Source organism: Corvus moneduloides, chromosome Z (genome assembly GCF_009650955.1).
Source record: "Corvus moneduloides isolate bCorMon1 chromosome Z, bCorMon1.pri, whole genome shotgun sequence".
NCBI lineage: Eukaryota > Metazoa > Chordata > Aves > Passeriformes > Corvidae > Corvus > Corvus moneduloides.
The window spans coordinates 65112352-65139406 of record NC_045511.1 but is presented as its reverse complement, the minus strand read 5'-3'; the positions used below and the strand labels follow the sequence as shown (position 1 = coordinate 65139406).

Sequence of the window (27055 nt, the reverse complement as noted above, 5' to 3'; positions counted from 1 at the left end):
GTTCTGCTGTGGTTTGATGGGTGCTTTTTTTATGCAGTGTGCTCAGCAAGAGAGATTTGTAGATTCCCCTCTTTTCTTAAAATAAAAAAGGTAAAAGTAGGTTGGTGGAAGAAGATGAATACATGGAGTAAACTTGCAGTTATTTATCATACTTTTTATCACCAAGGGATGTACAGACCATTATTATATTGAACTAGTATATAGCTCCAGTAGTTCTAAATTTTTAAAGTCTCTTTCTTCCTTTTCTTTGAACTTCTCCCCTCATTTTTCTCTTGAACCATGTAACTTTTCTTACGCTTGCCAAAATCATCTTCCTTTCCTGTCATCATCGTCTTTAAATTGAACTTGGTCTGTTTCTGTCTTGTCTGGTCTCTTCCCATCACAAACCGCTCTTTACCCACTTTTTCTTCTGTCTCATGCGTTTACAACCTTTATTTAAGTTGAGCACAAATTTCAGTTCTTTTACAATCTAATCTCTTCACTTGTCTAAATTCTAGTGACTTACAGCTGCTGTCATCCCAGAAAAGTTGAGACTGCTTCAAGGTTTTGTTTATGATACCTTTACTGAAGGGTCAGTAAGAACAGTGAAGCTAAAGAAAGAGCAAAATTTCTTCTGTGATGTGTACTACATATAGATGGAATTGGTGTAGTTTCACTTTAAAATGACAGGAAAATTGGGAGAAGAGTAGATTGTGTGTCACAGAATCATGAACTGTACCATGATCTTCGGAGTTATGATCTGTGGCTTATGAACATGGAATATGGAAATGAGCCAGAAGATTTCTAGATTTTTACAAATTTTTTTTAGACTTTTCCAGTTTGTGAGAAGGTTATTTGTGTTCCAAAGTACCAGAGCGAAGTGAGTAAATATTTCTACCTCTTTTTCGCTCTTGGGGGACAAAATCCCCAAAAACCAGCTCTCTGTTGGGCTTTGTGAAGCTCAGGAAAATATTTAGTAGGTGTAATTAATATTCAGAATTAAAACCACTGCATTTTCAAGTGCTGTAATAAGATACAAGCACTGTTCATTTCAGAACTGTGATTGCTCTTCAGCAGCTTCTTCAGAGGGTGATTTTTGTGCTTGCAGTTGATGTTCCAAGTTGTTGAGCACCCAGATGGCAAAAGGTATTGAACATACTTTGTCTGGCTCAAACTTTTAATTTGTATAAATTAAAGAGTAATTGTACAGAAAGTGAATACTATTTATTTCTATTTCTCTATGTTGGTGAGCATTAGCAAGGAGGGCCTGTAGAAGTGAATAGATATTCCTTGACGTGTGTACATCAAACTTAGAATATTAAGCTATAAACTAGGCAGACTTCGCTGCATGTGTTTCACAAAGAAACATTTTTCCAGAGTTCTAGTAAACAGCACCATATCCCCAGGCTTCTGTATTGTATTTCATGTTTTAGTTTGTCTTACTCCAAATATGCAGGTAATTGTTATTTTTAGCAATTATTGGACTAAGTAACAGTAGTTCTTCTTGAAGAGGAGCTCCTGAGGCTATCTTGATATCCCAGGGAACTTTGGATTGCACTTTTGTCTTTGCAGAAAATGCTACAGCTATCCTGACATGAGAGAGACACTTTTCTACTTTATGTACTGTTAAAAAATTGGATGGAATTTAGGTTTAACTAGCAGAGTGGCAAGTTTATGATTCTTCTACCTGTTCTAGGTTATATGTCTCCACACCCATCTCCACTAGGAGCACCAGAGCACGTGTCCAGTCCAATGTCTGGAGGAGGTCCAACACCACCTCAGATGACTCCGAGTCAGCCAGGACCCATTATAGCAGGAGACCCACAAGTTATGAATCAGCCTAACAGAGGGCCTTCCCCCTTCAGCCCTGCACAGCTGCATCAGCTGCGGGCTCAAATTCTAGCATACAAAATGCTGGCGAGGGGTCAGCCCTTACCTGAAAACCTCCAGCTTGCTGTCCAGGGCAAGAGAACCCTGCCTGGCATTCAACAGCAGCAGCCTCCCAGTGCCTTCAACAGACAGTCTGGTAAGTGAATCTGTGGTAGGAATCATTGCTCAGATAATTCTCCAAGTCCTACCTGTGATAGATTAAGAAATGGGTGCTGTGCAGGGCTGTAATTTGGGACTGTATTTTGGCGTCAAAGTGAATAGCATGGCCTTTGGTATTAAGCTTGAGCAAGTGCATAAAACACATCTGTTATTAATAGGATATTGCCAAAACTGCAATAGAAGTTATTTCACTGTGCAGTAGTGTCTGTCCTGATATGCTTGACAGTTTTTGAATGTTAATTGTACTTCACTGATAGCAATTACCCTTGTTTTTCTGAGTAAATTTCTAGTCTCCTGTTGCTATGCAGGAAAGTAGATAAATAATCTGGATCAAGTTGATTGATGATTTAGGTTGTTGAAAATAAACCATGTAGAGTGTGCTGTTAAGTGAAAAACATAAGGAAAAGGAAGTGTACTTACTTTTTTCTCACAATGGTAGTAGATGTTGCAGTAAGGTAAGCAAGCACATTTTGGTCGTAAGAAAACTGTGCTATATTAAACACCCTGCACCTGTAGTTTCTGAACACTTCCATTACTGAGTTTGCATTAGAATTGAGAGTTAAGATGGTACTATTTTCTTAGGTTTTAATAATGTCACTGTTCTCTTTATTTTGGTGAATATGGCAACTCAAACAGTTGTTTTTTTTCATGAAACATGATTTTGATACACTTCATTAGGTGTATGTATTAACAGTAAAGCCCACTTAAATCCTTATTTTGTGAAGAAATGTACTACTTGCCTGAATAGACTAGCATGCTAGGAAACAATGATTTTTGAATCTTGGAAATGCTTTGCGTCTTAGCAAATTTATTTCCTCTGTCAAATTGCAGGTATTGGGTTACATGCAATGAGTGGTGCTGCAACTGGACCAGGGCCTGCTCCAGGGATGCCTGGACATACAGCTGCCATTACCCCTAAAACTTGGACTGAAGGTATAGTGGACAAAAGATGTGGGGAAAAGTGAAAAAGGAAAGTAAAAAGCTGTGCAGAAAAGTCGTATTGAAGATTTTAATCAAGGAGAGTCTAACCTTTTATTAATTTGGGAAAGACCCACATAAAATTACTTCAATTTTTAGACAGACTGAACATGAAGCACCTTTTTGTAATCAGAACAAGATACGTATGTTTTCTGAGGGACACACATAAAACTTAAGTTATGTTCTGAGCATGCTTTATTGTAGCAAGCTTGTCTTTCACCTTTGCTACTGTAAACAAAAGTTTTCAAATCATGGTAGAATTACGCTGTTTCCTTTTGCTTGTTTTGTTCTTTTGGAATCGAATAGCTTTGAATGATCAGTGTAGTCTTTGAGGTCAATGAACAGTGTAACTTCTTTCCCCATGTCTTCAAATTTTTTGTCATTCATTGTTCAGTCATTCAACTTCTCAGATTCCCTGAGAACTGAGATTGCACAGAGGCTTTTGATTGGCTTGCTTTTTTCTCTTTTTATAAGCTGAAATACAGTGTTGCTAAATACAGAATCTACAGCTTGTGCTCAAGTTCCTTTTCTGGAGTTTGATGCAGATGTGTGAATGACAAATGGTGATCTCTATAGATTTCAGGATGTTGGTTTTGAATTAAGGTTGATTACAAGGTTGCAGGTGTACTTTGTAGCTGTTTTCCCTAGCTTAAGTAACTATGACTCTTCAGACAATTAAGTGGCATCTTTATTTTAGCAATGTCTGTTATTAGTGAATTCATGAACATCTGAATGTATGGGTAACTTGTCATAATGAAATACTGAAATCTATGACCCTTAGGGACTGTAAATGACAGGTACTACTTGCTTGTTAATGGAGGTGTTGCTTTTCAAGATGATTAGAATAATTGAGTTCCTGATATTTGAAAGAAATACAATTAATGGGAGATCATAATGGAACGAAAGCTATTTATATCTGGCAGATATTTATCAATACAGTTGTAAAAATTTTCATGTGGTTATCAAGTTCTGATAGAGGTCTAAAATCAGACCTACTTCTTCTTGTTGTCAGGTTGGGGTTATAGATGCTTTCTTCTAACTAGTGCAAGGATAGTGAACAAGAGGTAGAATGAGGTCTTGGATTTGCAGGAAGTCAGTTCTACAGCTGTTTTGTTTCTTGTAACATTAGAATTAAAAGTCCACAGGAATAGTAAAAGAAATGGCATTCATCATAAAGTTTCATGCGTTTTGTTTTTCTTTCGGCCATTTCTTGCAATGTATGGTATACTTGCATTTTAGTATGTCTGTTTCAAAAAACAGTGTAGTCTCAATGTCCCTTTCGTGGTGATTTTGAATGTTTACCTTACCTTCATGTCCTGTGTTCAAGATTTTCTTCCTGCTTTCCATATTTCGTGTTATGAGTCAGTAGTGTTTATGTTTCAGGCCAAGCCCCAGATATGAATGTCTCCAATGCACAGCAAAAGCTTCCAGCGCCAGCTCCTAGTGGGAGGCCATCTCCTGCTCCCCCTGCCAACCAGCCTGCTGCCACCATGCCTGGGCCCTCTGTACCACAGCCCCCACCTGGACAACCTTCACCCATTGTCCAGCTGCAGCAAAAGCAGAACCGCATCAGCCCTATCCAGAAGCCACAAGGATTGGATCCTGTCGAAATACTCCAAGAACGTGAATATAGGTAAAAATGAAAAACAAGATTAAAATGATTTTCACATCCTTAACTGGAACTCCTTGCTGCTGTAGTGGTAATAGTCTAAACAAAGTTTCCAGAGAAAAGCTGTGTTACCAAGAAGTGCACAAACATCGAACCAAACAGTTATTTAATTCTACCCCAAATTATGAACTAGTAAAGCATGCTGGCAGTATCATTGCAAACCATTTAAGTTTAAAACAGGCTCAAGGGCTCTGCTGAGTTAGTGTATTACTTGGATCTTGCAAACACTGAAAGTTAGGGAAATCAAAATCCTTGTAGTATACAGAGAAACTAATTTAGTGCACAAGATTTTCAATATTATAAACAAAGGGAAGTTAGAAGAAAACAGAGAGAGTCAAAAGGCTGGAGTTAGTAGCCACAGCAAACCCACATTTTATTAGTATGATGGATTTGGCTGGACAACTGAAGAGTGGAGAGAATAAGAAAGTCACAGGCAAGATTAAAAAAAAAGTGTACCAGGAAGCATGATTTTCAGAAATTGCCTCCTGAGTGTTCTGTTTAGGTGATGAAGTGTATTTCTTACAAAGTGTAGGGCAGAACATTTGGAGTTAGAAAGAGACTTCTTCACTCTTCATCATCAAGCCTGTTTAACAACTGACCTTGAGAATCTCCCAGGCAGCAGAAGGATTTTGACCTGCACCTAAAATATGTTCCTGATGATTATCAGAGGGAAGTAATTGCACTCAGAATATTACCTGTTTTGGACTAATGATGCATCTTGCATTGTTACTTTGAGTTTGTAGAAGAAGGTAGCCAAGAGGGATGGTGATCTCATGGAAAACTGGTTTAATGACTTTTGCTTTATGAAGGTAAAACACCATGAAGCATTTTAGGGTGTGATGCCATGCCCAGAATTCAGGCCTTGATTACAGAAAAGCTCTTATATTTTGTATCTGGTACTGCTTAAGTAGTTCTATCAGTGCGTTCTTGTTGTCATTCTGCCAGTCTTATCCATGTTCCCTAGGACTGAATGGCTGTAACGGTTTCAGCATGAGCAATCACTACTTTCCAGCATCTTTTTCAGAAAGCTTGTAGAACACATCATTTTATGGTTTCACAGTTATTCTGACAGAAGAATTGTAACACTAACTTCATCCAAGAATCATATAGCCAGTATGATGTAACCTTTTCTGCATCAATTAACCTCAAATTGTTACTCCTCATGTGTTTTCGCCCTGCTGTGTTGCACTCTTTGTGCCGAGCTATTATGTCTTAGTGTTCATAAACAGAGAAAAGTGAGGAGTGACAAAAAATAACGCTGATGCTTTTTCTAATTTAGAGAACCAGTTACAGATGCATCATATCTGTTAGGTTCTAAATACAATGATGTTCTTGGCAGAGCAAGAGGAAAGCTTGATAGGAATTCTGCAGCCAGAAGGGTTTTATATATTTTTTTTTTTTATCCTAGAACATAGATGAAAGATCCAAGCTTTTTTAATGTTGAACATTACTGGTATTTGATTTTGCATTGAATTCCAGAATATGTAGAACTCCTGGAAATCTTTTAATTAATTAAAACTGTATAAATAACATCAGACAAAAGTTTTGAAAAAAGCAGTTTGACAGCTTCTGTGGTTTGAATGGTGCTGGATTTAGCTTTAATATAGGCAAGTTTAATTCAGAAACATGCATTCGCAATTTGTTAATAAAAATTGAGTAGAAAAAAAGCCAAAATAAACATCCTTATCCCAAAACCACTGAGATTAATGAAAGCTTTATGAAACAGTTGGCTCTTGAGATCTCACACTAAACCCTTTTAATAAAGGGGCATTATACTTTGAAAACCATTTGAATTACAGGTGGATCTCTGCATCCCTGTGGTCCTCCGTGGGCTACAGGGGCACAGCTGCTTCGCCATGTTGTTCACTGTGGGCTGCAGGGGAATCTTAGCTCTGCTGCCTCTAATGCCTCCTGCCCCTCCTTCTCCACTGATCTTCGTGTCTGTTTGTTCCTCTCACACATTCTCACCCTGTTCGTCTGTGGCCACGATTAGATGGGCCCAGTAACTTTTTTTTTTTCCCTTCTTAACTCTGTTATCACAGAGGCATTACCAGCTTTTTTAGTTGGCTCAGCCTTGTCCAGCAGAGGGTCGGTCCTGGAGCTGGCTGGCATTGGCTCTGCTGGACAAAGGGAAAACCTCTGGCAGCTTCTCTCAGAAGCCAGTGCTGTAGCCCCCCTGCTAGCAACACCTAGCCACGCAAATCCAATACAATGTTTTTATAAAACTCTCCTTAATGCTTTCTTCAAACTAAAGTGCAGCTTTTTAATCTCATTGAGGGGCTGTCTTAAAGATAATAATGTCTATGATTTAAAATTGTTCTATTATGTTGAAAGGCTTTTTCCACCTTCTCATTCTCGTTGCTAATTAAAAAATAATACACTTGGTAATGTCCTACAGATTATACATGGTTTCTTTCTGTTACCTGCAGAGTATCTTCTTAGGTATCTTCTTGGTTTACGGCATGGCATCCATGCCAGACAGGTTTGAATGTACAGCCATAACCTCTGCTATTGACCCAAGTTAATGAGGAATGGGTGTGCATCACTTGTTTTGCAGAGAGATCTCTGTGTACATTCAGAAGATAAATGAAGATAAATTGCTGAACTGCGAAGATTAATTTATTACATCCTTTAAGTGGTGGTATGATATCCTCCAAGTGATTGTAAAAAGATCTAGAAAACCTTTTTCTTTGGATTCTCTTTACCTAACAGCTGTTAGCATTTTTCCATGAAGATACCATCAGTACAACAAACTACGGTCATTTTCTTTAAAGACTAGAAGGTGGCTGTGGTGCGAGATAGCTCAAGCAGTTCTTGCATTTACTTGGGTTGGAATTCTTTCAAAAATCTTACTGACTACTGAAGAAAACATTATTACCATTACTCTACTAGTACTGTAGGCAATACGTGTAAATAGTACTTCTATGAAAATATGAAATTAAACTTCAAAATTTTTTTTTTTTTTTTTTTTTTTTTGTTCATATATAACCCATCTGGTTGTCATTTCTTTATTCTTCTATATCTGTACTGTAGATTTTCATTAGTATTTCAACTTCTTTTGTGCTGGACTTTCTTTAAATAGAGAATTGATCTGAGTTACAATAAAAGTTTTCTGAGATAATACCTCTACTGACTTAGAAGTTTTGTTGTTCCTATACCTTCCCTCTGACTGGGTTATTAAAGGGTGGATAATCACCCGCCAAAGCATTGAACTGTCATTGTTTGTAGCTCAGTGCATTTCAATGTATGAAGGAAAACAGTTGAAAGAAAAGTGATCCTGGATATACTAATCTGCCCTGTAATTTAATGATAAAATTTCAAGTGCATTTATTTCTGATCCACTTTTTTATAAACTCAACTTGAGAAAAACAAAATTATTAGCAGTGAAGTGTGTTTTATATGGGAGTGGACTGCATGATGTGTTGATGGTACATAATAAGCATACTCTGTGTGCTTTGATTATGTTTAGACATATCTCAAGAAACATGTATATTTGGATTTTTGTTGCAAATTTTAATAATAGCAATGTAAAGACCAACCCACCTTTGGCAATTGCTTGAACTTTATTGTGTAAACTTTTACATCAGCAAGCACTTCTGTATGTTTTATACCTGAAGTTAAAGAAACAAACCAATTCTGACAGAACTAGTAAGTCAACATTTCACTAAGTGTTTATTTGGAAGTGGTTCTTACAGTCAGTTAGCTAAAACCATGAGGTACCTCAGGGAGAGCCTGGATTAACTTTTTGTGCTCATCCTCATGTATAGTACAAGAAAGAACACTCATTGGTAACAAGAATGGAAAAAGAAATTGAAAATATGTTCAGTATTCAGTTGTTTTAATAAGTTCACAACTCAAAAGAAAGATTCGGAAAGGTTGTGACTGCTCCCTTAAGGTTTCGTTAAAGTCAGGGAAACTGGGATTTGGCTATAACTGTTTTGTAGGTGATTGTTTCAGGAGAAGCACTACAGCTATTTGGAAAGGGAAAAAGAATACTAAATAATCCTTGAGATGCAGGACTGCATCCATGTGTGGGTAAGTGACAGGTAGAGCATGTGATATAGAACAGCTTGGCTGCTTTTTCGTATGAATGTACACTAGTACCTCTCTCCATGAAACCACGTAATTCTCAAGATTTTACATCCTTAGGTGAACTAGAATATCTTCTTACTAACTGGAATGCCCAGTTGTGCAAAATGTGAACTTTTTTTAGTGTAGTATATAAACTGGAAATAAGAAAATAAGGCAATGTCATTTTCTCAATGAAGACTTTTCCTGCAGGAATAATGAACTTTTCTGGACCGAGACAAGCATTTTCAACTTTGAATGAAACTCTCTCTAATTAAGAAATAACTCTTCTTGATTTGCTTTTCAGTTTGTATGACAAACATTACTTATCTGATTCTGCTTCCATTTTTTGCTCTCTTGAAGACACCAAGATAGTCTTCTGCAGTAATGCAGCATTACATCCTATTTGTTGTTCCAAGAACTTTAGAATTCTTCTGGTAACATTAAAATTGGAAAAAATCAAGTTCTGTCTTTCTTGTCTATTACTCTTTTTTTTCTCTCTCTCTTGAATTTGCAAATGAATGCAAAATGAATTTCTAAAGGAAGAGTGAAGTACAATTTGATTTACAGTAGCAGCTATATAACTGTGAATACTTTATGAACAAACTTACTTTGTCAATAAAATAAAGAGGTGGAATTCCAGATATTAAGGCAAGTACTGTCCATGTAATCGCTGACTACACTGCGTAAAAATAACACCCATCAAAGAAGCTTGAAAGCAGAATCCCAAATAGCATGTGTAAAATAGAATTCCCAAGTTTATTTTCATGTGTCTAGTTTTAATTGAAAAGAAAGGCCAAGGGACATTTTGATCACTTGAAAATTTATTTTCAAAGTGGGAAAAGATACCCAGTGTCATCTCTGCAAAAGCCTGTTAGTTCCGGAAAAAAACCAGAAAAAGACATGTAAATGCCTGTGTTAAATTGACTATTTTTAGTATATAATTTTAGTAACGGCTTTCAGATTTCTTTTGGTGTCTTACTCAGTTTTCTGGTTTTGTAGGCTTCAGGCTCGAATTGCTCACAGAATCCAGGAACTGGAGAACTTGCCTGGTTCTCTGCCCCCTGATCTGCGAACCAAAGCTACAGTGGAGTTGAAGGCACTTAGGTTACTGAATTTCCAGCGCCAGGTAATGCAATTTACTTGAGGAAAATTTTCATAGCAGTCACAAGCAAACATGTTCATGCAGCAAAGAGTAAACTGGAAAGAGATTTTGCAGCAGTGCAAACTGAAAGCAGATTCTGCATGAGAGCTAACAACGAAAAAGCAAGTCACAGGAATGTTAGATTTTATTCTGTTTTGGTAATAAAAATGTGCAGGTGTTACTTTTGCTCCTTGCTTTATCTTCCAGTCTAGAATGTGACCATAGAACTGCGTCTTTCATAATGAACATGGCATTGGCACAAAGACAAAACAAGGGCTGGACAGGCTGCAAGCTGATTCTCAGCACAGATCTTTTCAACAGATACCTCTTCCTAGACATATTTTGTATTTCCACAAGTCCCCTTGTTTTAATAAGAGTTGTATGTTGGTGTTTTGTGATGTATTTTTCTCATCCATTTTTGGGATTTCCACTGTGGCACAGGCGTTGAAAATGAAATAACAGGTTCATACATAAGATTTAAGTTGAATGTTGAGTGCCTATATCAGCAAATGAATCTCAGAAAAGGAGTCACACTGCCAGACTGTTACAGGCCTCTTGCCATTGGCTTTTACAGCTAGTTTGGAAGAACAAAGATGCAATTTGGCAGGTCAAGAAAATTACTTCCTGACAAAAGCTTTGGCAGTAATTGTGCCATGGTGTCCAAGTCTTCCTTCCTTCTACCCTTGGCACTCCTTTGTAATGAAGTTTTGTCAGAGGTCAGATGAAAAGCAGCAGGCTCTCCCTGCTGTACTGCTGGGACTATGGCAATACTGTTCCAAGCTTTTAACATTTACTTCTCCCACCTATCTTCTGTACAGCTGGCAATGAAACGAGTTGTCAGTTACATTCAGGTCCAGCACTAGAAAATGCGTTATGTATGAGGTCCATTTGCATTTTATTTTGATGGTGTAACATCTTGGCTGGCCCCTTTTATTGCAGCAGGACAGTTGTTACCAGCATCTTGTAAAGAAGGAAGAAATTATGATCGAAAGTGATTAACACTTTTGACCATTCTGTGAAGGTTTAGGATTTGTTTAGGGTAAGAGATGTAGTTGTTGCTATATAAATACTGTATCTTTTCAGAGCTATAATGAAAAGGAAGGAGGAGGCTGGGATGTATTTTGAACTGTTTACTGTTTTACTCTGCCATAACAGTGTTTAAAATTGTTTTATTAAAAGCTATTATGTTTTTTTGAGTGATTGTTTTTTTCCCCCCTCCCTCCACTGGTAGCTAAGACAAGAGGTGGTAGCCTGCATGCGTCGTGACACAACACTGGAGACAGCACTGAACTCTAAAGCCTACAAACGAAGCAAGCGCCAGACTTTGAGAGAGGCTCGTATGACAGAAAAGCTTGAGAAACAGCAGAAGATAGAACAGGAGAGGAAGCGTAGGCAGAAGCACCAGGTATTTTAACCTGTTAGGTGTTTGCCCCAGACAGATATGCACCTTACTTTGCTGGGCAGGTCTTCTCTTTTACATATTTTATTTATCTTTGGAGTTCTTCTGATTAAAAAACTCCCAAGTGGTGTGATACGTAATTATAAGGCTTTAAGACTAGAACTCCTGTATTCCTGATTCCAAATCCTTGCTATGTCAGAGTGCCTGCACTAACTTGATTCTCTTTCTAGGAGTACCTGAATAGCATATTGCAGCATGCTAAAGATTTTAAAGAGTACCACCGGTCAGTCGCTGGGAAAATTCAGAAACTTTCTAAAGCCGTGGCAACTTGGCATGCCAACACTGAACGTGAGCAGAAAAAAGAAACTGAGAGAATTGAGAAAGAAAGAATGAGGAGACTAATGGTAAGAAGTAGAAGAAGGAATGTGGTTATTTTAGTTAAAGTTACATACTGTATTCTTTTAATATCCTTCTATACTATCTCAGCCACCCCCATGTGTTTCCTTTGCGAAGTACTCTGTAATGAAAAAGATATAAATCCCAAACTATTACAGTTTGTTATGTATGTTTCTGTTAATGTAGTGAGTGTGATACTGTTCAATTTAACCTGTTGCTCCTTCTTTTTTAAGGTTTTTGTGTAGGAATAATTGGGGATTGTTTACTGGCGTGAAAACTTAGCACGGCCACTTCTGAATAACAGCAACTTAATCTTATTAACTTCATATACTAATGCTGTTGTATAATTGCAGGGCTGTTGGTCCATTTTACAAATAATGGGCTTTGATTTATTTCTAGGTGTATAGTTTTGAAGATTTCGAATTACTACCTTGTTCATGGCATTATTCCACAATTTTTATGTACGGTTGATTCCACATATGAAATACATAGCAATAGTGCGTGTATCTTGAGAATGAATAGCAGTCAGTTCTACCCATGTAATGCTTCAGACCACACTCCTTACTACTTCACGGTTTTTTCTTCCCTATACCCTCACAGTATCAGCTGTATCATTCTAACAACAGAGTAAAATGAGTTTATGTATTGATGCCATGAAGATTTTTTGCCTTTTCTTTTATACCCTTGTTACACCTTTTTTACAACTTCTGTGTTCTTAGTGCTTTTTGCCTACATTCTTGGACTTGTTTGTCAAACTGAGAGACTAAACAATTTAGGAGCTTTGTTATTACGGATCAGAAAGCCCCAGACCCCAAGGTCCTCTCCAGAACACATTCTATAAACTAAGATAGACCCATCCAGGGGAGGGCTCCTTGGGGAGGGGGGCTCACTTGAACCTCTCATTGGGGAATCTTTGATAGGTACACTGATTAGTAAAACCTATAATGTTACACCTGATCTTTTGAGGGTGTGCTTATTGCAGTGTGCATTTCGGTGCATATGACCTGGACGTGTGCACCTAAGGATCCTTAAAATAAATACCAAGGTAAAATCTCTTTATCCCTTCTAACCGTGTATGACTCTTGATTTTAAGACCAGGAAAAGGCATCAGTATAACCACGTCTCTTCAGAATGCTGTGGAGCCAGTCAGGGGGCTGCCTACATCTCAGGAATTAAAATAATTCTGGAATTTGAAGCGTAGGCAGATCAGTGCATACGTACACGTATGTCAGTGACTTGGGGTAGAAAAAATTCTTCAAAGCATTGGTTGACGTTTTATTAACATTTCACCAACACAGAATGAAAGGAAATTGACAAGCTTACTTTGTAACCTGCTGACAAAAAGCAGTAAGTATCTAATAGAGGTGTAGAGATAAATGCTAGTTCCTGTCCAGAATCTCTTCCCACCATGAATATGAGCTGAACAGTTTGGTTTTAAAGTTAAAAAATGAAATGCAGAAAAAGTTAAATGTAACAATGATAGAAACTTGGAAATAAAAGCTTGTGTAAAGTGTGAATTAAGAACTTGCATAAGAGAATAACAAATGTGTAGGCCCTAGGGCATTTCTCAAAATTACATAGTAATCAGTATTACAGAGCTTTTTTATAGTTGGGGATAATCATCAGCAGTTTGTCTAACCTAGCTTGTAAAAATGTTAATTATTAGCAAAAAAGGAGCTGATTTTAAATAAAAGCAATACTGACATTTGGAAAATACTTTTGTATCTTGTGAAGTTCAGCTTATGTTAAATTGAATATGCAGTGTGATAAGTAATGAAGATGTCCACTGCTGAAAAGTATGAAGTAGATTTGAATGCCCACATTATCAGTGCTTTCTCCTAAAACACCTTCACCATGACTGGTTAACCTCTTATCGTACATACAGAATTTCATAGGCATTTTCAGTTTAGGGTTTTGCACCTACTGCTCAATCCTTCTGCAAAACCAATCCGTGTGTTTTGTTAATGGGGTTATTTTGTCTATTGAGTTTTAGTCCAGTTGTGGTAAATTTGGAATTCACAGATGCGTACTAGTGGTTTTGTTTTAAAATATTATCTCCTCTCAGATGCTTGGCATGGTCTATGAGAATGTGCTGTGTCTAAAACTTTTTGCATATATTTTCAGGAATGCTGAATTCATTCCACAAATTTCCCTTCATTTACTATGATTAGAAATGGTGCTTGTGTCACAGCTCATTGTAGTAGTATATATATCATGTGCAAAAATGGGCATTGGTGTGATTTAAAAAGATACTGTCAAGACAAGCTTAAATGTATAAAAGAAGTACCTTGGCTAGATTACACAGACTGTGTATTCAGTAACATTAGAAACAACAAAAACAACAATAATGGTAATTTTTTTTTTGAAAACTTGGGGTTTGAGTGTTGGAATTTTGATGGGTTGAACATAACAATGGAATTTTGCAAGCAGTTTTGCAAGTTCAATTTGAACATTATAGCTATTTTTTCTAACTGTATGCTCTTCTGGTGTCTCTAGAAAAGCAGGAGATCTCCCAGAGTGCTGTATTTTAAAGTAATTATCTTCAAAATATTTTTTACTTATGTTTGGTTTTTATAAGGCATTGTATACTTCTTAATTTGTTGTTTCAGCCAAAATTGAGACAGGCATGTCTGCTACTTTACTTGTATTTTTCTGACATGCTGTATTATGTCGTCACAGCACATGAAAATAATATTCCTTGTATGTCCAACACACAGAGTATGACAAGGATGCAGAAGTTGCCAGGATGACTCAGAGATAGGGTTTATCTGATGAACCCTTTTTCTGATTGTGACCTCTATAAGAGATGAAATAACACCAGAGTAGAACAGTGATAGATAAATCTAACAAAATAAAACTTTCACTTAACAGCTAGAAGAAAAGGTTCTGTATTCATACTGGAAAAAGGACTAAATGCAATTTTACGTCCAGCTCCCATGTTGTTCCTCTTGGTGAATTACCTGCACTTCATGTCTTTGAAAAGTCATCTCAGTAGAAGACTCACTATCTCCGTTTCAGGACATTGCAATCTGCCTGATGTAGCACTGATTTTTTTTTTTCCTCCTTTGCCAGTCATAACTGCTGCAGATTTTTCCGGTCATTAGTCCATGAGAGTGAAATGTGTAGAATCATGGAATCTCTTGTCTCAGAGTCACTCAGCCTGTCAGGGACCTCTCTAGTCCAACCACTTTCCCAAAGCAGTGTAAACATCGAGTTCAAAACAGGTTGCTCAAAGCTTCTTTCAGTCCTGTCTTGAAAACCTCTAACGTCAGAAATGGCACAACTTCTCTGCCTGTTCAGGTCTTTCTGAAGTGCTGCCCAGCCATTGAGCAGATTGACAGGTATCTCCTGATTTCACATCCTCTGCAAACTTGACTGAAGTGCCTTTTATCCCTTCCTCTGTGTCACTGATAGTAATGTTAAACACAGCATGATGCAGGATGGACCCCTGTGGTATGGCTCTTCATACTGTCTTCAGATAAAGTATGACCTTCTGACACCTCGTGGAGAGGGATTTTGGGTGTATTGGTGGATGACAAGGTGAGCAGGACCCAGCAATATGAACTTGCTGACCAGAAAGCCAACTGTATCATGGACTACATCAAAAGCCAAGGCCAGTGAAATGGCAAAGTGCCATTGTAACAAGGTGACATGCCAGGCCCTGCCCTTGGGTCACAACAACCCCACTACAGGCTGGGGCAGGGTGGCTGGAAACCTGCAGAGCAGAAGCAGACCTGGAGGTGTTGGTTGACAGCAGCTGAACAAGAGCCAGTGTGCCCAAGTGGCCAAGAGGGCCAGTGGCATCCTGGCCTGTACCAGCAACAGTGTGGCCAGCAGGACCAGGGCAGGGATTGTCCGCCTGTACTCAGCACTGGTGAGGCCACACCTCAAATCCTCTGCTCAGTTTTGTGACCTCACTCCAAGAAGGATGTTGAGGTGCTGGAGCATGTCCAGAGAAGGACAACAGAACTGGTGAAGGGTCTGAGGCACAAGTCTTGTGAGGAGTTGCTGAGTGAGCTGGGGTTGTTTAACCTGGAGAAAACAAGGGTCAGGTGGGGCCCTCATTGCTCTGTACAACCATCTGAAAGGAGGTTGTAGCAAGGTGGGATGGGTTTCTTTTCCCAGCTAACAGGCGATAGGACAAGGAGAAATGGCCTCAAGTTGTGCCGGGGAAGGTTTAGATCAGGTTTTACACTGAAGAAAGTACTTCACTGAAAGGGGTGTCAAGCACTGAAACAGGCTGCATGGGGAAGTTCAGAAAACATGTAGATGTGGTGCTTAGTGACATGGTTTATTGGGGGAGCTGGTGGTGTCGAGTTGATGTTTGTACTTGATATCTTTGAGGTCTTCCAACCCTAGTAACAATTCTGTGGTTCTACGAAAGTGTGGTTAGAGTAGATATTAGGGGGAAATACTTCACTGTGAGAGTGGTGAGACGCTAGAATAGATTGCCCAGGAGAGTTGTGGATGCCCCATGCCTAGAAGTGTTAAAGGCCAGGTTGGATGTGGTTTTGTGCAAGGTGGTCTAGTGGAAAGGTATCCTTACCCATGGCAGGGGAATTAGAGCTAGATGATCTTTAAGGTCCCTGCCAACCCATATGATTCTGTGATGTATTGATACAAATGTATGACTCCTGGGCCTTATCATCCAACGATCATCATCTTCACCCATGTAGCTGTCCCTTTCTGCAGATCATGACGACCTAAGATAACACTTGGTTATTGACATAGGAGTTGGTGTGTGTCCGCCATCATTTCTGTCATGACTGGCATTTCTTTTGTATCACTAGGCGGAAGATGAAGAAGGCTACCGTAAGCTGATTGATCAAAAGAAAGACAGACGCCTAGCCTACCTGTTGCAGCAGACGGATGAGTACGTGGCTAACTTGACTAACCTGGTATGGGAGCATAAGCAGGCGCAAGCAGCCAAAGAGAAGAAGAAGCGAAGGAGAAGAAAGAAGGCAAGTAGTTACAGCTGATATTTTTAAGCCATTTCTTCTTCAAATCAAGTTTAAGTGTTGATAAATGTAGTAATGCCCGATTGTCATACACAGACCAGACGTCTAAAAACATCTACACCACCAAATTCTTAACACTGAGGGAACTCATCTCTCTCTCTATTGAAATATATGTATGCTGTTATTAAGTCAAAAGAAGGTGAAAAGGAGGCAGGATTATAAAATTATTAGCTTTTAACATTAATCTTCTTGTAACATAATTTGCTCATAATCTTTGTACAGGTAAAATTGGGACAGATATGTAAGTTAGGGTTAATGTACCCAAAAGTTCAAGGTATCAAAAATATACTCTGTGAAGAAGATAGCAAGAGTCTGGTTTGTGTAGCTGTTTCATGCAGGGCACCTGTTTTAGACTTCCACATTATACACTCAGTCCATTTTGTTAGGACAAAATTGACTCAGTCCATTTTGTTAGGACCATTGGAAAGGGCTAAAAAACTTGGCTAGGTTTATCATAGTAAATGGGTATTTTGCCAGTAGTATTGTTCACTGTGCATTTTTAACCTTTAATTGAAACTTTTCAAGATTACTTTTCTTCATATGAAATGTTTTACCCTGTAAGAGAGAGTTGTCGAAATTGAACAGTGCAATTTTCAAAAAAATGATTCCATGTGTGAAGTAGTGATTAAGGAATGATTTGTAATTTTTTATGACCTCAAAGTACGTTTCGTCTCTTGCAGAATGAATAAGAGGATTTTTATAATCCATTTCCATGCCTGGTTTGCTACTAATTACTGCTACAAATACAAGTATTATGTTTACAGGGTTTGCTAACAGTACTGGAAATGTGCTAATAAGAACCAGCATGGAAAAATACGGATCTTGGCCATTAATGGCCTAAAAAAATAGTTAATGTTTTCTCCTGCTGTCACAGAAACCTCGGTTCCTGAGGGTATGTTCTAACATAGGGACAATACCCTGTCTACAGAATTAAGATGTAATTTGGATGCAGTTCTTGGCCTGTATTACCAGTGAGAGCAGGCCTGATTTATTGGAATGCATGGTAGAGATAATCATTAATGAGACAGCATGTGGAGTATCTGCATGACTTTAATAACAAATACGTATGCCCTTAACTATCCACATTCATGATATGTTTCTCTTTCTATGTCAGTTTAGCTGAACTATTTATGAGAAACAATGTATCTTCTGGCCATGTCAGTAAAGATAAAATTTTCTGTCCCTGAAGTTGAAAGGAAGTATGTCCCATGTTCAGTGTTTATATATATTCCACTCTAAAACCTAAAAATATTAGCAAAAAAGAGAAAAATATCTTTGCTCTGTCTTGCTCATCTTCATCCTTTTGTTTGTAATTAACTTCTTCCCAGCAATCTTTTGCTCATCTGTGAAGGAAGTAGGAGTCTACGCAAATATTACCCTTTATTTTAATCTAGAATTCTATGAATTTGTCATTGCATGGCTGCAGAACACATTGCAATTAGTGGGCACTGTGTCTTTTTTCAAAGTCATACACGTTCAGTCCTCAGGCTTCTATGTTTTGTAATCCATACAAAAGTTTCGTCTACTACCACCTGTAGTTAATGTTTTGTACTTACAGAGGAATGAGAAAAGGGAGTTCTTAGGATTTTCTCATGGGAATGGCAGTGAGGAAGTAGATGGTGAAGAAATAATCTTTGCCAGACTCTTTATAGAATATCCAAGTGAACCCTATATTCTTAGTAGAAAAAAATTTGAGATTAGTCCATTCGTTCTCTGGGGTACAGTTTCTGTAATCTTCATGCTAGATTTTCCCTGTTTGTTTTTCACATTCCTCTATTTGTGTTTTCTGTCTCTAGCTTCCTACTGTAGTCATGGATAAGAAAAAAATACTCCATATGAAATTTTCGTCTGATAGGCTAGTTCAACTTGCTATGCAGTCTCTCACTTTATTGTTAGTAGTTTTTCCTGTCATTAAACAGAGAATGAAAAACATTTTTAATATTGGGATTTCCCCCATTCAGGGATTAAATTGTCAGCATGGTTTTTTCCCAGTGAACAGCCCTGATGCTTACTGCTTTTCTGTGATTTGAGTTGTAAGGTTCTTTTCCATTGCCCGTAGCTAAGCTATAACAATCTTTATGTATTCAACAGCATTCTCTTGTGTAAAAGAATGGATCCCAGCCCTGGTTCATCCAGGGAGAAAGTATCCTAAGTCACTGCAGTGTGTTCAGCCAAGACTAGATAAGTGTGTTCATAGCTTATCCTGCCCATGTGTTTATTTAAAATCTTCACTTCTGGTGCAGTTCCTTTCTTTGTCAGCAGTCATACCTGCTGCCTAGAAATGCTGAAGCAGGCAGACTTGAAGCTTGTATTGGTGTTGTTCCTACTAAGCATCAGCTGCTGCATGTTCACTTCTAGTTTATGCTTTACATAATGGACTTCAATGACAAAGAAAAAGGCTGAAGCAGTTTCTAAGGATAATATCAATATTAAGAAGTGCAGCTATTCCTCAAGTATAGTTATTAAACAAAAGAAGGAATAACTTGATGGTCCATATTTATCACGTGCTTTGATAATAGTTGGAAGTTGGAAGTTTTCTCTCTCTAAAACAGAATTTAAGAGATAACTTCTTGTTGTTAGTCTATTTACATTGGTATCCAGAATAATATTTTGCTGTAGTACTATAAATTCAGCAGTGTGACGTAAGGAGAAGCTGTAAAATGTGCTTACTTGCTCAGAATTGTTTAGGAAAGTTTGAATGCAGAAGCAAACTATATGTCTTTCATTTTTCCTTATACTATGCTGACATTTTTAAGTAACGTAAATGAGAACAAGCCTTGAGGAAGATACTGCTAATTTCTCAGGCTGGTGCCTGGAGAGAAAAAAATCTAGCTTTCTCCAGTGAAGAACTCCAGGGTTCCTTTTGTTTCTAATTTGAGTAATTGTGGTCTATGCATGATTGGGAGATAGTACAAAGAACTCCCAAAATACTTCTTCTAGTTAGTTGTCAGACCAAAAAACCCAAAATACATACCCAAGATAAAAGTGCCTTGCATGAATATACGCAGCAGTCTGTGATGCCTGCTGACACCTTCAAAATGGAAATTAAAGCAGTTTAGAAGAAATTAGTAGTAAATCACATGAAAATGATTTACTGTTTTATTTGCATTAGAATAGCCTATGAGCAACTGAGCTCTAGGTCTGAACCAGAAATTCAGTGGGCCAACCACTTCTTACATGCAGATTTATAACATTGACTGAGGTGAGTAGGTACCATTAGTAAATGCTTTGTGTGTGTTAATTGTTAGGGCCCATCTCTGTCTATATCCATCCACACCTTTGTTAACTTGAATCCCAGGCTGTTCAGAAATACGTGAAACATACTCATGATCCAAAATGTTTACATCATACAAAGTATTCTTTCTGTACTTTTAATCTGACCATAGTATTTTTCACTTCTTCATTTGTTTTAGAAAGCTGAAGAAAATGCAGAAGGAATGGCATCTGGTCTTGGCCCCGATGGAGAGGTATGAGTTTTTACAAGGTGGTTCTTTTTTCTTGTTGTAGGTTTTTGGTTTTAAAAAAAAAACCTTTCCGATGATTGTTCTGGATTGTGTGTCATGGCTATAACTTTAAAGAGTTATGATGACAACTGTTCTGGGAGCCGTTGTTTATAAACAGAAATAATCATTACCTGGGTTAACATTTATGCTAGCCTGTCACTATTCTGAAAATCAAAGACTAAAACGAGAAGTATATTGAATATACTTCAGTATATTGAAGAATTCTGGGTATGCTGAAGTCTGCCTCTCATTTTTGTAATGTGCTTACAAGAAATACTTTTCTTGCAGTCTGTATATGTACAACTGACTTTCTAGTTTGAGCTCATAAACACTATACATATATATCTTCTCATCTTTATAAAAATATATTGTTGACATTGCATGTAGTTAAATTCCTTTCAGTCACAGGACAGAATATAGTGTAATGATGGATTAAGATATCTGAAAGTTCTTCCTTCCTCAGAAGCAAATGGAAATGAGTAATTTTTCTGGGTCGTTCTTCAAGTAATATTCTTCATTCAGTAGCAGAGCATATGCTGCCTTCAGAGCTTTAAAACAGGCCTTTACTTAGAAAGCTAGCTAAATTGTTTGATTCTTGTTTCTCAAAAAAAAAAAAGCTATCAAGTCACTGTATGTTTTTTGTTACAGATATCTGTTGGTATAAATAACAGGATTAAATGCCTGCAAGAATACATACCGTGTGTCTTGACAAAAACCAATAATGTATTCTTTTCCATGCTGTTCTTTCTAATTTACTTGGGATATTGGGATATATTTGTGGATGTCGTATAGAATATGTTACACACAGAAGTACTGTGACTCAGTGCTTGCTTAGTAGTCATTTGGGGAAAGTGTGGCATCTAATAACAAAACTCTGCTGGTTGTTCAGAACTGGAATTTTGATAGTACTATTAGTTTTTTAATTATGTAAGACAAGCATGAAATTCACTTACCTTATGGTGTAACATGTCACTTGAATTTTTAGCCCATAGATGAGAGCAGTCAGATGAGTGACCTTCCAGTCAAAGTGACTCACACTGAAACAGGCAAAGTTCTTCTTGGACCAGAAGCACCCAAGGCAAGTCAGCTGGATGCTTGGCTGGAAATGAACCCTGGGTAAGTAGTTAGTGTACAAAGTAGACTCTTTTTTCTATTTGCATTGATACTTTCCATGTTATGCTTTATTTCTTGTTTACCAATTCTATTCTTATTTTAATATAGTGTATGTAAGCTGAATAGGACATGTATTGAACCTATTACCTCCTCTTGTTCACTGTCATTCACAATCTTTCTGTCATTTTTGTACAGCTATGAAGTTGCTCCCAGATCAGACAGTGAAGATGAGAGTGGTTCTGAATATGAGGAGGAGGTATGTATCTTTAAAAAGAAATACTGGGACAATACAGTAAAAAACAAGTACTTATTTCATATTTCATTTTCCCCTTCTTCGTAGTGAAGAGAGGGGAAGTGATAGCAGATGTGTAGGTGCTTTAAGACTAATACAAACAGGAAAATTAATTGATTCTGTAGTTCTTGATTTATAGCAGTTGTTCTTTATATGCACTCTAAATGCCTAACTGGTAATTGTGGTTAGGAAGAATGAGTATTTTACTCTGATTATTAATAATAATGACCTGGAGAATTAAGCGGGTTCCTATTTTAAAATACATCTCAGGAAATGCTGCATTGTGGCTTTGTGCTGAATGAAATTAACATCTTCAAGGTTTATGCATCAGAGGTTTTATAGGCAATAAAGTAACATGGTTGCTACTTATATATTAAGTGTATTAAAATGTTAGGAATTATGCCAGGGATTTATATTCAGACTTCTCAGGGTAGGCTTATTTGATTCAGTATTTGGATGGTGATTTAAATACTATTATTACAAAAATTCTAAAAAGAATCTTAAAATTAACACACACAAAGATCCCAGGCTAGTAGGGTCATAATATTAGGTACTATGAATAATGAATACTGATACTTGCATAGCATTTTCACATCATTACTTTCTAAAGGAGAACAGAAGTGAGGAATAGAGAGGGACCATGTTCCATCAACAGCCTGGTAGCAGAACTAGGTATAGAGCTCAGATCTCCTAAGTTTAGCAGTCTTCAAAATACTAGACCAAACAACTACTGAAACTGACTGGACTGTGTGACGTTACAGTATGTGCCTTTGTAGGACTAATTTCTGGTAATACAATTCTACATGTCTGTTGATGCCATGAAGATTTTTTGCCTTTTCTTTTATACCCCTGTTACACCTTTTTACAACATCTGTATTCTCAGTGCTTTTTCCCTACATTCTTGGACTTGTTTGTCAAGCTAAGAGACTAAACATTTTAGAAGCTTTGTAGCTAGGGATCAGTGTGCCCCAGACCCCAAGGTCCTCTCCAGAACACATTCTGTAAACCAAGATAGAACCATCCAGGGGAAGGCTCCTTGGGGAGGGGGGCTCACTTGAGCCTCTCACTGGGGAATCTTTGATAGATATGCTAATTAGTAAAACCTATAATGTTACACCTGATCTTTTGGGGCATATTCGGTGGGGTGCATTTCGCTGCATATGACCTGGATGTGTGCACCTAAGGATCCTTAAAATAAATACCAAGGTAAAATCTCTTTATCCCTTCTAACCGTGTATGACTCTTGATTTTAAGACCAGGAAAAGGCATCACTGTCATTATTAAGAGAGGAGAGAAGGGCCTGATACCTGTCAGGTTTCAGAATCTCACTTAATGACATTTTAAGTTATTTGCTGTCTGCTGCAACTGTAGCCAAAAGACAAGTTACTTTAAAAAGAGTAAAAATAACTGGTTTTAAAAAATTAAGAAACTAGAGGCCTACATCAGTAGTTGACAGTTTTTTAAGCTTTATTAATTCATCACACATCTAGAATACAACATAAAAAAACCCATGATACTGGAATACTCTCCAGGAATATGGTAGTCAGAGAAAGCGTTTTGAAAGTAAGATCATTAAAGGGGAAAATAGTTTTTATTTCAAAGTCTTATGACTTCCTGCCAGTTAATGTATGTCAAAAGTAAACCATCTTGTTATGCTGCAGTGCAGTTCTATTGCAGAGCAGGTGTAAATTGAACCTTGTGAGTCAGATGTCTGTCGTAAACCACTGACCAGTGAAAGCTACCTGTATGTGAATGCCAGTTCAAAGTATGACTGAGGAACATATTACACTTCCCAGAGCTTCTGTTCTTCTTCTGTATTCTGTAGGATGAGGAAGAAGAATCAAGCAGACTAGAAGCAGATGAAAAGATACTCCTGGATCCTAACAGCGAGGAAGTTTCTGAGAAAGATGCAAAGCAAATAATCGAGTGAGTATTTGTTAAGTGCTGTTTGTTTGGAACCATGGTTTCTTACAGTCACATTTTACAAGAGTAGCTTTCTCTAGAGTACAGTGATTTGAGGCATGAATATCTGCAGGAGAAGGAACATGATCATTTAATTATATACTGTTTATAATCTTGCACCCTTTGGTGTACTCATCACAATTGAGGACTTGTACTGTTTCTTTAGACATATATATGTGAGCCATGGTCAAAAAATATTTGTTCGTGGGAATTCACTCAAATTCCTTTTCTGCTTTCCAGGACTGCCAAACAAGATGTGGATGATGAATATAGCATGCAGTATAGTGCTAGAGGGTCTCAGTCCTACTACACTGTTGCTCATGCAATCACAGAAAGGGTGGAAAAGCAGTCTTCCCTTCTTATTAATGGCACATTAAAACATTATCAGGTGAGAAATCACTAAAACATTAAATTACTTGAAACTTGGAATTATGCTGAACATTTCAGTGTGGTATTTCATATGGCAAACTGAAACCTTGTTAAAAAATACAAAGTCTCTAGTAGGTTAGAATTTGGAAATATGGACAGAGCAATGACACCTGGCACAGATAATGTTTCATACGTACTGCTTAAATAATACAAACTTTTTACAGCAACCTCTACCTTTTTTTCATTTCAAATGAATAATATTTTGATTTTGCTAACTTTCTCATTGACTTGTAATTTCTGTTCTTAGTGTTTTAATTTGTGGTGGGTTAACAGTATTTTCCTTCTTCCAGTATTCAAAAGTTTAGAATTTTATTGTTTACTTAAGATCCCAATTCGGTGCAGTGATAGATACAATTTGAAAATAAGAAAAATATTTTATTATGGAGGTTGGTGTCACCTGTTCTTCACAGACTTGCACTGGATTTAGTAACCAAGAACTTCAGTATTCTGACCATGACCTAGATGCACAGGTGATTGAAAATGTCCTTGACATGTGTTTTCTGCACTTCTGCTATTGTACAACTTCCTGGTTAATTCCAAAAACCTGCACCTTTTCTCTAGTCAGAGCATTATTTGTGTGTATATGTATCTCTCCACATAACGAATAGTGACGCAGACACGATAGCTTTCCTTTTTTCAGTTCTGAAGCGACTTTGTAAGTGGGACATACGGTGGGACTACGGGTTCCAGTCAACTCTTGATGGCTTAATAGTAAATATGAATCAGTCCACGTGTATGTAAAGCCAGTGAATTGGCAGCATTATTTTGGATACTGTCTTGAAGGGACAACAGATAGTTACTTCAAGCATGTATTGTAGTTTTCCCTCTGAACTTTCTCGGGCTACCTAATTTCCTGCTCTCTCCATGCATGAGACATATGAAAACTCTGGATGTTAGAAGCAGAAACTTCACAAATCCGTCAGTAATGTGATACACACATGTGGAAATCTGTCTGACAGAAGGGAATAGTGCTTCCTAGCAGTATTCCTTGGTGTGTGAAATTCTGTTATGTAGACATTGCTTAGCTACAGAACTCTGGCTTCCTTCCAGCTCTGGAAGTTTATACACAAGGCATATTTGGACAAAGGTGGCTTACTCTGACGTGGAGTTTTGATGGCAGACGCTAAGTGGACATGTGCTATGAGAGTTTTAGCATACCAGTGATACAGTTGGCAACTGTGAGGCTTACATGTTCTGTGCAGATTTGACAAGTTTCGTTTTGAAAGATTTTAATTGACACAGGCAAATGTCATGAAGTACACGCAGAAAGTTAGCATTTGACAGTGTTGAAATTGAGGAACAAATTCCTGCAGTGGCATTTATCAGCCTTACATATGAGTGCCTCTGTTGGACATTTGTCCCATACTGCTGATTTATTATTAATTTTTTATTATTAATTATTTTTGTGGGTTTTAAATAAGTGAAACTCTTACTCTTCATTTCAGCTCCAGGGACTGGAATGGATGGTTTCTCTCTATAATAACAATCTGAATGGAATTTTAGCAGATGAAATGGGACTAGGAAAGACAATACAGACTATTGCTCTCATCACTTACCTGATGGAGCACAAAAGACTCAATGGCCCCTATCTCATCATTGTTCCCTTGTCGTAAGTAACGGGTCTCATTCTGGCATTATTGTCGTAAGCACTGCAGATTGGTTTGTTTGGAACACAACACACTGGCAAAACCAGAAAGCTGATAAAACACTTGATTCTATTAATTTTGATGAACAGTATTGAATTTACTGTAATTCACTCTTAAGCCAAAAGAGGGGGATGTTTTTTCTTTCCTGTTATATGCATGCACTTCATCTTTCAGCTTTTAACTGATATTAAAAATCTGTTGCTTAGTTCTTTAAGCAGCTGGTGCCTCATCTGATACCATGCAAGCATGTTTTAATGAGGTTGGTCTTTTAAATACTGTATAGGTACCCCTGGATATATATAGTCTTGATTGATATGCACACTTCCGGCAGGTGTGCAGATTATGATTATTTCTTGTGCTGCGTGCTTTCCCTTAACTTTCCAAAATGCTGCTTGTTTCATACATTTCTTCTAATGTATCTTCCTTTCTCCAAAGGTCAGGTGTGGATTTTAGTGATTTGAATGAAAAATGTCAGGCACTGTAGAACTCTTATAGGATGTTGAGGAGTTGTTTTCTTATTTTTATGTGTAATTGACTTGATTGATGTTCAGAAGTTTCTGGTAATTTCATTAGCCAGTTTGTCCACCGGTTGTGCTGAGCATGCAAATTTGTTCTAAAATTAGGATAAATTTGATTTGTGGTCATCTCTTAATTTCTTTTGAGGTGTCTTCTGGCTGCACTGCAGTAGTAACTGATTGACTAAGATAAATGCCACAGGTTTGCCTAATTGTATGGGTACAAATTATAAGCTTAGTTTGAAAAGAAACACCCGAGAGAAGAGCTGTGAAACAAAAATAGCGGGAGTGTATTAATGTCAATTTTCATGTGGGCACAGTAAAAAATCACATTTCTTTTAAGTACTCTGTTTTTTAAAAAACTGAGAGGAGCTGAAAGTTCTTTCTTGTATATGTTGTAAAAGCTGCCTTTCTCTGCCTTTTCTAAGTCATTAGTATTGCTGCCATCATTGGTCCACTAGGAAGGAGAAAACCAGCTAGCAGCTGAAAAACCTCAAGGTTATTTTTTGCTGTTGTCTCATGATAGCAATGAGCTTCGCAGTAAGAACTTTTTTGTTGTGATCAAACTGCAGAAACAGTGCAAGAATGGATCCACGTAGTGGCAGTGGTGGTACTATGAGTAGTTCTGCTTGAGTAGAACACAGATGAAGTCTATTATCAGTTTTGTTGGGCTGTATCTGAAAAGCTGTAATGTCCATTTTTGGATGATAAGTAGTATAGAAGAACTTAAAAAACTATTTTTTTGTTCAGAGATATTGTTCTTATCCTTACTATGTTCCAAAGTATAAAGGTCCATGTAAAATACTACTTCTACTGGTTTCAAAAAGGGCCCTGAATATAAGCTGAAAGAGTGTTTCACACTTCTTTTTGTGGTTACTTTCCTCTGACATGCTTG

The 27055-nt window shown here is 37.5% G+C and overlaps 1 protein-coding gene across 5 annotated transcripts in view; it reads left to right on the top strand.

The window, feature by feature from the left end:
* The window catches only part of SMARCA2 (SWI/SNF related, matrix associated, actin dependent regulator of chromatin, subfamily a, member 2), a 121697-nt gene that overhangs the window by 29819 nt on the left and 64823 nt on the right, over window positions 1-27055 (top strand). For all 5 annotated transcript variants that reach the window (XM_032096663.1, XM_032096659.1, XM_032096661.1 and 2 more), the window contains 13 exons: window positions 1676-2005; window positions 2860-2961; window positions 4390-4639; window positions 9746-9872; window positions 11119-11292; window positions 11517-11690; window positions 16473-16643; window positions 20114-20167; window positions 21189-21319; window positions 21512-21572; window positions 23434-23534; window positions 23811-23958; window positions 25445-25608. In XM_032096663.1, coding sequence (XP_031952554.1) covers window positions 1676-2005; window positions 2860-2961; window positions 4390-4639; window positions 9746-9872; window positions 11119-11292; window positions 11517-11690; window positions 16473-16643; window positions 20114-20167; window positions 21189-21319; window positions 21512-21572; window positions 23434-23534; window positions 23811-23958; window positions 25445-25608 — 1987 coding nt within the window. The remainder of the gene's footprint in view (window positions 1-1675; window positions 2006-2859; window positions 2962-4389; window positions 4640-9745; window positions 9873-11118; window positions 11293-11516; window positions 11691-16472; window positions 16644-20113; window positions 20168-21188; window positions 21320-21511; window positions 21573-23433; window positions 23535-23810; window positions 23959-25444; window positions 25609-27055) is intronic.